General features: G+C 40.2%; 1 protein-coding gene across 4 annotated transcripts in view; it reads left to right on the top strand.

Moving 5' to 3' along the window:
• GPLD1 (glycosylphosphatidylinositol specific phospholipase D1) overlaps positions 1–14461 on the top strand; it is a 61503-nt gene that overhangs the window by 18288 nt on the left and 28754 nt on the right. For all 4 annotated transcript variants that reach the window (XM_039216718.1, XM_039216717.1, XM_039216719.1 and 1 more), the window contains 6 exons: positions 474–584; positions 2199–2247; positions 3203–3257; positions 12808–12915; positions 13121–13148; positions 13242–13381. In XM_039216718.1, the coding sequence (XP_039072649.1) occupies positions 474–584; positions 2199–2247; positions 3203–3257; positions 12808–12915; positions 13121–13148; positions 13242–13381 (491 nt within the window). The remainder of the gene's footprint in view (positions 1–473; positions 585–2198; positions 2248–3202; positions 3258–12807; positions 12916–13120; positions 13149–13241; positions 13382–14461) is intronic.

Below are 14461 nucleotides of genomic sequence, written 5' to 3'. Positions count from 1 at the left end.
CTTAAAAACGTTTGGGGTACGTCTCTTCCTTGTTTTGTTCTGAGAATAATTAATCTGATATCCATAAAATATTTCAAAGAGTCCTTTATGATTTTTGTGACTAGAAACTACAACGTACCTGCCTCTGATTTTATTTTATTTTTTTTAATTTTTTTTTTTTTTATTTATTTCTAGGAGAGAGAGAGAGAGGCAGCGTGAGCTGGGAAGGGTCAGAGAGAGAGGGAGTCACAGACTGAAACAGGGTCCAGGCTCTGAGCTGGCAGTCAGCACAGAGCCCGACGCGGGGCTCGAACCCACGAACCGCGAGATCATGACCTAAGCGAAAGTCGGATGCTTAACCAACTAAGCCACCCAGGCGCCCCTCTGATTTTATTTTTAAGTCTCAGTAATGGAAAGCATACTTATTAAAACTTTTAATAGGATTTTTATAGAATGACCCAAGCACATAGGACTCTAATTTGCTTCTTTGGCAGGATACGGAGAAATTGGTGGCGTTCCTGTTGGGAGTCACCTCTCACATGGTGGCCGACGTCAGCTGGCACAGCCTGGGGATCCCGCAAGGGTTCCTCAGGACAATGGCAGCTGTGAGTACCTGTCTTCGTGATTAACGGTGATTTGGGAGGGATGCTGTCCTCACGATGTAAAACTAACCCTTTGAGAGGAGAGAGGAAAACTTGAGGTTATTCTCAGGGCATGTGGAAACTAGGCTTCTTTTTTATTTTTTAATTGTTTTTTTAAGAATATTATTTATTTATTCTCAAGACTTGGCTTCAGGAGTAGTACGCAGTGATTCATCTCTTACAGGGACACCCAGTGCTCTTCCCCACGGGTGCCCTCCTCATGCCCATCACCCGTTTTCCCCGCCCCCATCAACCCAGTTTGTTCTCTGTATTTAAGAGTCTCTTACGGTTTGCCTCCTTCTGTTTTTATCTCAGTTTTCCTTCCCTTCTCCTATGAGCATCTGTTAAGTTTCTTAAATTCCACATATGAGTGAAATCATGTGATTCTGTCTTTCTCTGACCCATTTCGCTTGGCCTAATACCCTCCAATTCCATCCACGTTGTTGCAAATGGCAGGATTTTGTTCTTTTTCATCACCTAGTAGTAGTCCATTGTGTATATGTACCACATCTCCTTAATCTATTCATCAGCTGATGGACATTTAGGCTCTCTCCATAATTGGGCTATTGTTTGGAAGCAAGACTTCTTGCCCAAAGCAGTTAATTTGTTAGATTTCCATCTGTTCCTATTGATTCCTCTTAATCTTCCTGCTACCTGTACATTCATCACACAGGCATTAGCCATTCACTAATGTGCCCTGAAAACAGCGATAAATGTGATGTTCAGAGTCACAAACATTGGGGAAATTGCATGTTTTATTCCAGTTGTGTACTCACGAGGATATGAAGGTGTGCCACTTTGTTCTGTTTGAAAGTAATGGTTCCACGTGGTTTTTTTTAAATTTACCTTTTTAAATTAATTTTTTGAGTGTAGTTGATACACTGTTACATTAATTTCAGGTGTCCAGCATGGCGATTGGACAACCGGATGCAGCATGCCATGCTCACAAGTGTAGCTGCTGTCTGTCACCACACAGCACTACTACATCACTACTTCAGTCCCAAGGCTGTGCCTTTTACTCCCGTGACTAATTCACTCCATAACTGGGAGCCTGTCCCCGCTTCTTCCCCTTCATCCATTTTGCCCATCCTCCCTTACTGTGCTTTCTTTTTCAACGTCCTGTATGAAACCACCATATCCCCAAACTGGAGATGGCCATCTTCCCTGGTGACTTACTTCTGGAAGTGCCTTCTGGTCACCAGTTGACATTAGTACCATTCTGTGAGAAGCTCATGGTTGGACTCCATCAAGACTGTGTGTGTTTCCTCTGAGGTGCAAACATTTGCGATAGGTTTATTTACTATCAAACAATAGTATACGACCCAGCTGCCAATATAATTTTTAACAAATAATATAATTATTTAAATAGAATATATGTTTAATAATGTAATATAAAATAAAATGATAAAATGAAACATGTTTTTGAAAATTGAGTCTATACCTATGTACCTTTAGCATTTCATCGGGTGAGAACTTCACCTTCCCACTACCGGCTTGGCTGTGGGGTAGTGGCTTGGGCTACAGTTTGTGATACATACATACATACATACACACTGGGTGTTTCTCTTTCTTTTTCAGGTTGACTTTCATGGCTCCTATTCTGAGGCGCATCCAGCTGGTGACTTCGGTACTATTTATTTACATTTGCCAAATTTTCTTTTGCAGTAATTATATCTCACTTGTCATGGAGTCTCTATCTTAATTCTGTATCTTCCCCTATTTTTAATAACCTGTTTCTTTCTTCTTAACTGAGACCATTTCATAATGAATTAGAACTGGCTATGTGGTTCCCTTGAGTAAAAATGTCAGTTTCATACTCTGAGGTAAGTATTAAGTCACCTTGTGAAATGTCTAATAAGCAGGAAGGTGTCCAGATAATAACAGATGCTTCCAGGAGTGTCCTTTGGCAAAGATGTGGCGAAGATGGTGGGCTTGGTGCGTTCTCTCTTTCTCATTTGTGTGTATGTGTATAAAATTCATTTGATCCTAAAAAACCCCAAATATTTCAAGCAAAATACGGATTTTTATCCTATTTTTCCAGTACATTGTACTAACTAGCTCTCTGTTTTAATAATTCATTTATCATATGGGTATATACTTTAACAAAGAGACGTATTTCCAAAAAGTTCTAAATGTGTGGGTTTTTTTATTTAAAAAATCACATTTCATCATTGACTTGTATCATAATTTTAAAAAGCTTTACTTTATATCAGGTTAAAACTCCTTACGTAAAATCACCCAATACTTCAGCTTTCAAGGAGGTATACTCCATCTTGTTCCTGTAGTAAATGACCTTCCAATATCCAAAGTAGATGGTGAATGGGGTTTTCAAAGAACTTCTATCGTTCATCTTAAAGTGAGAAACTTTTACTTATACAGGTATTTCTTTCTTAATTCATATGTTTTACTGCCTAAGATATAAAAGATCACTTTTTCTTAAAAGATATGCCTATACCTGAAATAACAGACAGATACATATGACAGTGTGATAAGCTAATAACCTGGACTGTGCAAATTTGTGTTGGAGGAAGCATGCTACGTACTGTCGCTGACCAAATGTACATATTTTTCTTGTGCCATAGGAGGAGATGTTTTGAGCCAATTCCAATTTAATTTTAATTACCTTGCACGGCACTGGTAAGAGCAATACACACTTACATATGTGTTCTCTAAATGGCATTGACCCTTATCCCCTTAGAAAATATAACCTACAATGTAAGCAGAAGGCTTCTGCATTTGTAAATTCTGAAAGGTAAAACTGCAGATTAGAACGGTCTAGGTAGGTTCTTTAAACTTGAGGTGTATAAAAATATTTACAAAAAACGTAAGATAATGTAAACCTGTGTAGCTACCACTCAGCTTAAGAATTTGAGCCTTACTGGTGTCTTTTATAAGTTCCTTGCCCTGTCTCCTCACCTTCTCTTCCACTGGGGTAACCACTACTGTGGGTTTCCTGTTCATCATTTTGTTGCTTTTCTCTACGGTCTAATACATAGGGATGTGCCCATACACAGAAATAGTACATGTTTTTAAACTTTAGATAAATAGGATTGCATAGCACGTATTCTTCAAATTTTGCTTACATTTCTGTTTCTGAGATACAATCACATGGATGTGTTTGGCGGTAGTTTATTCATTTTCGCCAGGACGTGGTACTCCATTGTAAGGATATACCAGATGAATTACCCATTCTCATGTGGATGGACGCATAAGCCGTATGGAGCGTTTTTGCGTTGCTATGAACGTTTTTGTACATACACTAGAGGGGATTCCCTCTCATAATCACCACTAGACATGGAATAGGTGGGTCATAGGGCCTGTGCGTGTTTAGCTTTACTAAGCAAGCCCAGACTTTCAGAAAGGTCTTCCAGTTTCTACTCTGGTAGCTCTATGTCTGCATTCGCCAATACTGGGTACCATCCAACTTACAGATGACCTGTTTGGTGTGTAATGGTATCTCATTAAAGTTTTAATTTGTATTTCCCAGATGACTAATAATGAGGTTGAACATTCTTTCATATTTGTTCATTTGTGTTTGATACTAAGTGAAAAATCTTGTTTGGATTTTAGTCTATTTTTCTGTTGGTTTCTTTGTCCTTTTTACTTATTTCTGAGTGTTCTTTGTTTTTAGGGCTCCTAATCTTTGGTCAGTTTATCTTTATTTGTTATAAATATCTTTTACAGTGTGTGGCAGGTCTTTTTACTTATGATGTATTTCAATAAATAGAACTTAATTTTAATGTAGAGTAGTTGACTCTATCCGTCTTCTACTTTGTAATTTGTACTTTGATGTCTTATTTAAGAAATCCTTCCCTACTTGAGGGCATGAAGTTATTCTCCCACTTAGCCTTCAAGAGCTTTTATGGTTTTATTTTTTTAACCTTTGTCTTTTATCTACCTGGAGTTAATTTTTTGGTATATTCTGAGATAAAACCTGATTTTTTTTTCTTTCTGGAGACGTAACTGATAATCTCCAAATCAGGACACTTACCCATAGTCTATCCTTTCCTCACTGTTCTTTAATGCCCTCTCTGACATCAGTTAAAATTCCAAATGTGTTTGGGTCCATTTCTGGGCTTTCTGATTTGTTCTATTGATCTAATTGTTCATGAGCAATACCGATTTTTTAAAATTACAGTGGCTTTATAATACCTCTTGATGTGAAGTAGGGCACTCTGCCAGCCTGTCCTTTTTCTTTAGACATACCATGCATATTCACTTTCAAATAAAGTGATAAGAGCAAGTTGCCATGTTCTAAGAAAAATCCTGTTGGAATTTTCATTAGAGTTTTTTTTTTTTTTAATCTAGAGATCCACTGGAAGAGAATTAACAACTTTGTAATACTGAGTCTTCTTAGCCATAACTCTGCTATATATTTTATTTAAGTCTTCTTTAATGACTTTAAAGTTTCATGTGTTTTGCCATCAAGGTCATACATATTTTATTTCATTAAGTTGCAGAGACTTTTTATTTGCTACCATAAATGATAACTCTTGGTACCAGTTTTATTTTCTAATTGATTGTTGCTGTATAGAAATGTAAGTGACTTTCTAATTTTGATGAAAAAAAATGTTTTAGTGTTTTTTATTTATTTCTGAGAGAGAGAGAGCATGAGCACGGGAGGGTCAGAGAAAGAGGGAGACACAGAATCTGAAACAGATTCCGGGCTCTGAGCTAGCTGTCAGCACAGAGCCCAAAGTGGGGCTCGAACCCACGAACCATGAGATCATGACCTGAGCCGAAGTTGGACATTAACCGACTGACCCACCCAGACGCCCCTAATTTTGATTTTTGTATTTAGAAACGTTTCTATGCTCGCTTACTAATTCAAATGTATCTGAAGATGCTTTTAAATTTACTGTAGACTCACAATGTCTCCTCTACAGAATGTCACCATTTTGTTTTTCCTGTTTCCTTTATAAGTTTCTTTTTTCTGCTGCATCACACTGGCTAATGTTTTCAGGTAAATAGAAGTGATGATACTGGGGCGGTGGGGGGTGCCCGTCAGTCGGTTAAGTGTCCAATTCCAACTCAGGTCATTATCTCACAGTTCGTGGGTTCAAGCCCACGTTGGACTCTGTGATGAGAGCTCAGAGCCTGGAGCCTGCTTTGAATTCTGTGTCTCCCTCTCTCTCTCTCTGCCCCTCCCCCACTCACACTCTGTCTCTCTCTTTCTCAAAAAAAAAAACAACATTAAAAATTAAAAAAGAAGTGGTGATACTGAGCATACTTACCTTGTTTGTGATCTTGAAAAGAATACTTTCAAAATTTCATCACATATAATGTTTGCTGTGGGTTTTTGTGACTATCCTTTATCAACTTAAGGCATTTTCTTGCTATTTCAGTTTGCTAGTAGTTTTTGTTATGAGTTAACTTCTTATGTATTGAACTCTGCATCAGTTGAAATAGTTTCCTCTTAATCTGTTAATACAGTGATTCTACTAATCTATTTGCTAATATTTAATCAAGTTTAATTCCTGGGACAAACCAACTTTGCCATAGCATATTTTCTTTTTAATGTTTGTTTCATCTCTTGCTGCCTGAGGTTTCTGCATTTTTCTATATGGGTGAGCTTGTATTGTGATTTTCCTTTCTTCTGTCCTTGTTTGGCTTTGGTATTAAGGTTGGGCTGGCTTCATGACATCTGTTAGAAAATGTTCCTTCCATTTCTGTTCTCTGGAAGTCTGTGTAAGATCAAAACTTTGTTTTCCTGAATGTTTGGTGGACTTTGTGGAGTTCTCTAGGCCAGGTATTCTTTGTAGGGACTTCTTAAAAACTTCTGTTATGGTTATAGGACTATAGAGTTTGTTAACTTCTTCCTAAGGAGTTCTCTTTTTCTAGGACTGTTTTCTCTGTTTAAACACTGTAGCATAAGGTTGTTCATAATATTTTATTTTTTAATTTTATTTGTACTTGTGTTCCCTTGTTATCCATAAATGTTCTTTATCCTGTTTTTTCTTACATCTTCAGCAATTAATCTCAAGTAATATTTTTCAGTTTTATTATTTTAAAGAATGAACTTTTGGCTTTATCAATCTTCTCTATTGTATGTTCATTTCCTCTTTCATGACTTTTTACTTATATATTTTCTTCAGATTCTTATAAAACATGTAGAATCTTTTTAAAAGCTTTAAAATTTAATTCCACTATTGTTAAACTAGTGTTATATTAGTGTACAATATATAGTGACTCAGCAGTTCTGTACATTACTCTGTGCTCACCATGATAAGTGTGCTCTTAATCCCCTTCATCTATTTCTATTTCACCCATCCCCCCACCCATCTCCCTTCTGGTAATCATCAGTTTCTTCTCTGTAGTTAAGGGTCTGTTTGTTTTCTCTTTTTTCCCCCCTTTATTCATTTGTTTTGTTTCTTAAATTCCACATATGAATGAGATCATATGGTACTGTCTTTGACTTCTCTCAGTTAGCATTATCCTCTCTAGATCCCTCCATGTTGTTGCAAATGACAAAATTTCATTCTTTTTTCTGGCCAATTAATATTCCATTGTCTATATATAGACCATACCTTCTTTTTTTTTTTTCTTAAATAGTTTATTGTCAAGTTGGTTTCCATATAACACCCAGTGCTCATCCCAACAAGTGCCCTCCCCCATGCCCATCACCCCCCTTCCCCTCTCCCCCACCTCCATCAGCCCTCAGTTGTCAGCATTCAAGAGTCTCTCATGGTTTGCCTCCCTCCCTCTTCCCAACTATTTTTCCCCATCTCTTCCCCCAAGGTCCTCCGTTAAGCTCCTCCTACTTCACCTATATGTGCAAACATATGGTATCTGTCCTTCTCTGCCTGACTTATTGACTTATTTCGCTCAGCATAACACCTTCAAGTTCCATCCATGTTGCTACACATGGCCAGATTTCATTCTTTCTCATTGCCATGTAGTATTCCATCGTATAGATAAACCACATCTTCTTGATCCATTCATCAGCTGATGGACACTTGGAATGCTTCCCTAATTCGGCTATTGTAGATAATAGTGCTATAAACATTGGGGTGGATGTATCCTTTTGAATTAGTATTTTTGTATCCTGTGCATAAATACCCTGTAGTGCAATTGCTGAATTGTAGGGCAGTTGTATTTTTAACTTTCTGAGGAACTTCCACACTGTTCTCCACAGTGGCTGTACCAGTGTGCATTCCCACCAACAGCGCATAAGGGTTCCTTTTTCTCCACATTCTCACCAACACCTGTTGTCTCTTGTATTGCTGATTTTAGCCATTCTGACAGTTGTGACGTGGTATCTCATTGTAGTTTTGATTTGTATTTCCATGGTGATGAGTGATGAGGAGCATCTTTTCATGTGTCTGTTGGCCATCTGGATGTCTTCTCTGGAGAAATGCCCATGTTCTCTGCCCATTTTTAAATTGGATTATTTGTTGTTGGTTGTTGTTTTTTTTTTTTTTTTTGGTGGTAACTTATATCAGTTCTTTATGTATTTTGGATACTAGCCCTTTATCAAATATGTCATTTGAAAATATCTTCTCCCATTCAGTAGGATGTTATTAGTTTTGCTGATTGTTTGCTGTGCAGAAGCTTTTTATCTTATGAAGTCCCAATAGTTTATTTTTGCCTTTATGTCCCTTGCCTCAGGAAACCGATCTAGAAAAATGTTGCTATGGCTGATGTCAGAGAAATTACTGCTTGAGATCCCTTCTAGGATTTTTATGGTTTCAGATCATGCATTTAGTTTTTAAATCCATTTTGAGTTTATTTTTGTGTGTGGTGTAAGAAAGTGGTCCAGGTTCATTCTTGTGCGTGTTGCTGTCCAGTTCTCCCAGCCCCGTCTGTTGAAGAGACTGTCTTTTTCCCTCTGGATACTCTTTCCTGCTTTGTCACGGATTAACTGACCATATAGTTGTGGGTTCACGTCTGGGTTTTCTGTTCATTTCCATTGATCTATGTCTATTTTTCTGCCAGTCTCCTACCATTTTGATTAGTGCAGTTTTGAAATATAACTTGAAGTCTGGAACTGTCATGCCTCCAGCTTTGCTTTTCTTTTTCAAGATTGCTTTGGCTCTTCAGTGTCTTTTGTGGTTCTGTACAAACTTTAGGATTGTTTATTCTAGCTCTTGGTATTTTGATAGGAATTGCAGCAAATGCATAGATTGCCTTGAGTAGTGTAGACATTTTAACAATATTTGTTTTTCCAATTCATGAGCATGGACTGTCTTATTTTTTGGTGTGTCATCTTCAATTTCTTTCATCAGTATTTTATAGTTTTCAGAGTACAGGTCTTTCACCTCTTTAGTTCCCAGATATTTTATTGGTTATAGTGCAATCGTAAATGGGATTGTTTTCTTAGTTTCTCTTTCTGCTACTTCATTATTAGAATATAGAATATAGAAATACAACAGAACTTTGTACATTGATTTTTGTATCCTGCAATCCTACTGAATTCATTTATCATCTCTAGTGCTTTTTTGGTGGTGTCTTTAGAGTTTTCTATATGTAGTATCATGGCATCTGCAAATAGGGATCGTTTTACTTTGTCCTTACCAGTTTGGATGCCTTTTATTTATGTTGTCCATCTGCTGTGCCTAGGACTTCCAGTACTATGTTAAATAACAGTGGTAAGGGTGGACATTCTCTTCTTGCTCCTGACCTTAGAGGAAAGGCTCTCAGTTTGTCACCATTGATTACAATGTTCACTGTGGGTTTTTCAGATGTGACTTTTATTATGTTGAGGTATGTTCCCTCTACACCTATCTTGTGGAGGGTTTTATCATGAATGGATGTTGTACTTTGTCAAATGCTTTTTCTGCATCTATTGACAGGATCATATGGTTTTTATCTTTTCTTTTATTGATATTATGTATCACATTGACTTTTGTGAATACAGAAGCACCCTTTCAAGACAGGAATAAATCCTACTTGATCATGGTCAATGTGTTTTTTAATGTATTGTTGGATTGGGTTTGCTAGTATTTTGTTGAGGGTTTTTGCATCTGTGTTCGTCAGGTATCGGCCTGTACCTCTGTTTTTTTAGTGGTGTCTTTATCTGGTTTTGGGATCAAGATAATGCTGGCCTCATAATATGGATTTGGAAGTTTTCTTTCCTCTTCTATTTTTTTTAAGTGTTTGAGAAGAATAGGTATTCACTCTCTGTGTGTGTTTGGTAGAATTTGCCTGTGAAGCCATATGGTTCTGGACTTTTGTTTACTGAGGGTTTCTTGATTACTGATTCAATTTCACTGCTGATAATCAGTGTGTTGAAAATTTCTACTTCTTCCTGATTCAGTTTTGGTAGGCTATCTGTTCCTAGGAATTTATCCATTTCTTCTAGATTGTCCAACTTGTCATCACATAATTTTTTCATAATATTCTCTTAAAATTATTTGTGTTTCTGTGGAGTCAGTTGTTACTTTCCTCTTTTGGGGGGGGCTTTTGTTTATTTACCATCTCTCTCTCTGTCTCTCTCTTTTTGGTGACTCTGGGGAGAAGTTCATTCATGTTCAAGGAACCAAGTCGTCTCCCCAGTGTGATAATTTGCTTCTTGCCCCTCCATGAGACCATGGCTCCCTCCCTCTGGTGGCCAGGCCTGTGGGGTTGAGCCCCCACCATGTTTCTACCCTCTTTAATGTGGCCTCTGCTCTGCATTTAGTTGTGAAGATTCTTCTGCCAGTGTTTGGGTCATTTTCTGGGTTATTGGTATTGATGTGGGTGTTGTATCCATGGGATGAGATCAATCTAGGGCCCTCCTACTCTGCTGTCTTGGCCAAGAGTCTTCCATTGAGTCTTGTTTTAAGGTCTAACATATGATCAACTCTCGTAAATATTCCAAGAATGTTCTCCAATTTTTGGCCCTATATACATATATATATATATATATATATGCTTATTAGCTTAAGCTTATTAAATTTATTGTTAAAATTATTAATAAAAGAGTCTTTTTATTTTATATTAGGTCAATCTAATAATTACTGAGAGAGAAATTTGTTAAAAACCTTTCCCCTGGTGATTGATGGTGGATTTCTTCCCATTTTCCTTGAAGCTCTATCACTTTGCTATATATACGTTTTGAAGATATGCTGTCAGGTACATTCAAGTTTAAAAATCTTAGTCTTTTTGGGGAGTTGAACATTTTCCTCATGACGTAGTGACCCTCTTCATCTCCAATGAATGCTTGTTGCTTTCAAGTCTACTTTAGCAACTATTACTGTCGTTACGCTGGCTCTCTGGGTATGTCCGTGGTGCTTGAATTACTCACGGCTGGGCTTCGAGTTGCGTTTCTCCAGGGAGGGGTTTGTCTTGACTTGTGCAGGCTCGCAGGAGGCCTGAGGACCTAGGACCACACTGAGTTATTTCAGCCCTTGAGGTTTTTCTGACGACAGAGATAGCATGGATGTAGGACAGAACCTCTGTGGGACTGGCGGTAGTTACCAATTTTAGGGGGAGATTTATATCTTTTCCCCTTTATCCATTGTCAGTTTCTTTGCTGACCTTCTTGACAGGTTAGGTTTGTTTCTAGCTAATACTCACGCAGAAGGCTAGCCACTAGTTCCGAGTCTCCTCTGAGAAGGGCTGCTTTGGCTGGTTTCTGTGCTTGAACACACCTCTCCTGCACCCCGCACAGCCTCTAAAAATCTCCAAGAGCTCAGGGCAAAGTCTGGCCTCCCCACTTGCTTACTTCTTCAAGTTTCCAGTTTCAATTTGTTTTGGGCCTTTGGAAGATTTTTACTTTCTTGCTAGCTTGATGATTCATCTAAAAAAATATTTTTGTTATTTTATCCAGCCCAAAGCTATTTTTATTGGGAGGATCACTCTGGTGCTCTTGTGAAATAAACGATGGATTTTTCCATAGATTCTTATAAATATATTGAAATAGGATTTTATTTGGTTTTGATTTCTGTCTGGTGTATTCTAAGGCTTCAGAAGTGAAAACAGAAGATGATTCAGCATTAACCTAACGTACGCTACTCTTTTGACTGAAATAAGGAGTATTGTGAATCAAAAAACTGACTTAGAATTCTTTTTACCATCTTACACTGTGTACTCTAAAACCAGGATGTTGGGGTGAGGAGACATTTTTGGTGGTGTTTTTGTTTTTTAAATATTTTTAATGTTTGTTTATTTTTGGGAGAGAAAGACACACAGAGTGTGAGTGGGGGAGGGGCAGAGAGAGAGACACACACACAGAATCCAAATCAGGCTTCAGGCTCTGAGCTGTCAGTGCAGAGCCCAACGAGGGGCTTGAACTCATGGACGGTGAGCTCGTGACCTGAGCCAAAGTCGGACGCTTAACTGACTGAGCCACCCAGATGCCCCCAATTGTGGTGTTTTAAAAATAACAACTTTCAATAATAACTCAGTGCTCAAAAGAATAAAAATATATTGCTCCTCAAACTGTGAATTCACAAGAGTCATTATTTTTACCGGTTAGAGTTAGTGTCCTGTCTTAGAAGGAACCTCCATAAGTATTGGGTTAAGGGGCCAGTTGTTTGCTGTGCCTCTTTGGGGAAATCAATTCACTTTTCTGTGCTTTAGCTTCCTCTAGTGTCAAGCAGGAATGCCAAACACCTGGGCTTGTAGGTAGGCTTAAATAGTCCTGGAAAGTCCTTTGCATAATGCCTGGCACAAAATACTCATGGAGTAAACAGTAGCCGCTCCGCTTTCAACAATAGCCAAATTATGGAAAGAGCCCAAATGTCCATCAGCTGATGAATGGGTCAAGAAGATGTGGTTTATCCATACAATAGAATACTCCTGGGCAGTGGGAAAGAATGAAATCCTGCCATTTGCAGCAGTGTGTATGGAACTGGAGGGCATTATGCTGAGTGAAATAAGTCAGAGAAAGACAGATATCATATGATTTCACTCATGTGGACTCGAGAAACTTAACAGAAGCCCATGGGGGAGGAAGAGGGGGAAAAGTAGTTTCAAACAGAGAGGGAGGGAGGCAAACCATAAGAGACTCTTAAATACAGAGAAGAAACTGAAGGTGGATGGGGGATAGCGGAGAGGGGAATGGGGGTGATGGGCATGGAGGAGGGCACTTGTGGGGATGAGCACTGGGTGTTGTATGTAAGCCAATGTGACAATAAATTATATTAGAAAAATAAAACAAGATCTCACAGGAAAAAAAAATTCGTCAAAAAAATCCAGTAGCTACTTTTGCCTCCCACATTATCTTTAACTTCAGAATCTTATTTTATTCTAATGCCTTTTTCAGGTATGTGCCGGTGGAAGATCTACTGGAAATTTATAAGAAGCTCTATGGGCGAGAAGTCATCACCAAAAGTGCAATCGTTGACTGTACATACCTTCAGTTCTTGGAAATGTAGGTGTTGCTCAGGGGGGAGCTTGCAGCTGATCTCAGAGTGACTTCCTATCTGATGTTTCCGTTTCCTGAGTTGCAGTTTGGATTTATGGGATTTGGCTTATTCAAAGGCAGTTGCATGTTGATGGGGTTTTTTTCTTCATTATTTGCTTCATCTCTTTGTACAAACCACAGCTCACATGCAAAATTATCGTTCGTGTTGCAGGTATGGTGAGATGCTAGCTGTTTCCAAGGTAAGGGGTTCATTCTTCAGAATCTCAATTTAAAGAACTGTGAAGACACCAGGAAAAGCACTTACTGGTAACTTTTCTTTTCCTCTGCTGTAGCTGTATCCCACTTATTCCAGAAAGTCCCCATTCTTGGTGGAACAATTCCAAGAATATTTCCTGGGGGGCCTGGATGACATGGCGTACTGGTCCACGAACATCTACCGCCTGACGAGCTTCATGTTAGAGAACGGGACCAGGTGAGCCCCGGCTCTGCTCGTGCGAGGTCCTCCCCCCCCCCCCGCCCCTCCCTTCCCCGCTGTTGCTCAGGTTTTCCACTGATCAAATGCAAGCATGAAGTGCTAGCCTGTCGTAACCAAGGAGGGAGAGAAAGGAACGCCCTCACCTCAAAACGCAGACGCGCTCCCATCTGGTTACACGTGCTGCTGTGTCGGGTTGTAGGGACGGAGAGGTGGATCCTGCAGAGCTGGGGTCAGCGAGGGGGTCCACCCCTGGGCCGCGCCCCTTCTGCAGGGAGGACCCGAGCTGTGCGCAGGCTCCGGCAGCCAGGGCGCAGTGAGCCCCCCTCCTGCCGCTGCCATCTCAGGGTTAAGGGGGTTCAGAGGGCAATGCCCTGGACCCCCTCCTCCAGAGTCAAACGAGGCCTGGACGCCTTTGTAAATCACAGCCTTCTGTGAGAGCCTGACATTCGGCCCGCGTGGAACAGCGTCTGGCTCGCGCCCTGCGCGTCCGGGACGAGTGTTAACCGGGGCCTCCGGCCAGGGCGCGCGGCCAGCGCAGTAGACCTCTGGGCCCGTGGGGGGGGCCCTGCTGCCTGCGGGAGCCACGCTCCTCTCGGATCCGGCTGGGTGCACAGCCCCCGCGCTGCCCGGCCGAGCCGGGCGGGTGTGGGCTGCAGCTGAAGCAGCGCCCGGGCGCCCGCAGACAAGGCGGTGCGGCGTTCTAGGGCCGGATCTGTCCCAGACGCGGCTCCCCCAAGTAAGGGCTGTAGGGCTGGTGTATAAATCAGAGAGGCCCAAATGTGTGTAGCTCTGGGATATTATACGCTGGATGCCATTCTTTGCCCTTGAAAACATTTGCTAGTATTTGGAGCATCTGGGGGGCTCAGTGGTTAAGCATCCAACTGGGGCTCAGCTCAACTTGGGCTTGATCTCACGGTTCGTGGGTTCAGTCCCCACGTTGGGCTCTGTGCTGACAGCTTGGAGCCTGGAGCTGCTTGGGATTCTGTGTCTCCCCCTCTCTCTGCTCCTCCCCTGCTCATATTCTCTCTCCCTCAAAAATAAAGAAACGTTGAAAATAAATTAAAGAAATATTCAAGG

This window comes from Hyaena hyaena, unplaced genomic scaffold (assembly GCF_003009895.1).
Source record: "Hyaena hyaena isolate Hyena2069 unplaced genomic scaffold, ASM300989v1 scaffold_652, whole genome shotgun sequence".
Classification (NCBI taxonomy): Eukaryota; Metazoa; Chordata; class Mammalia; order Carnivora; family Hyaenidae; genus Hyaena; species Hyaena hyaena.
Note: the sequence above shows the minus strand (reverse complement) of the source record. Positions and strands in the feature narration are given on the sequence as shown.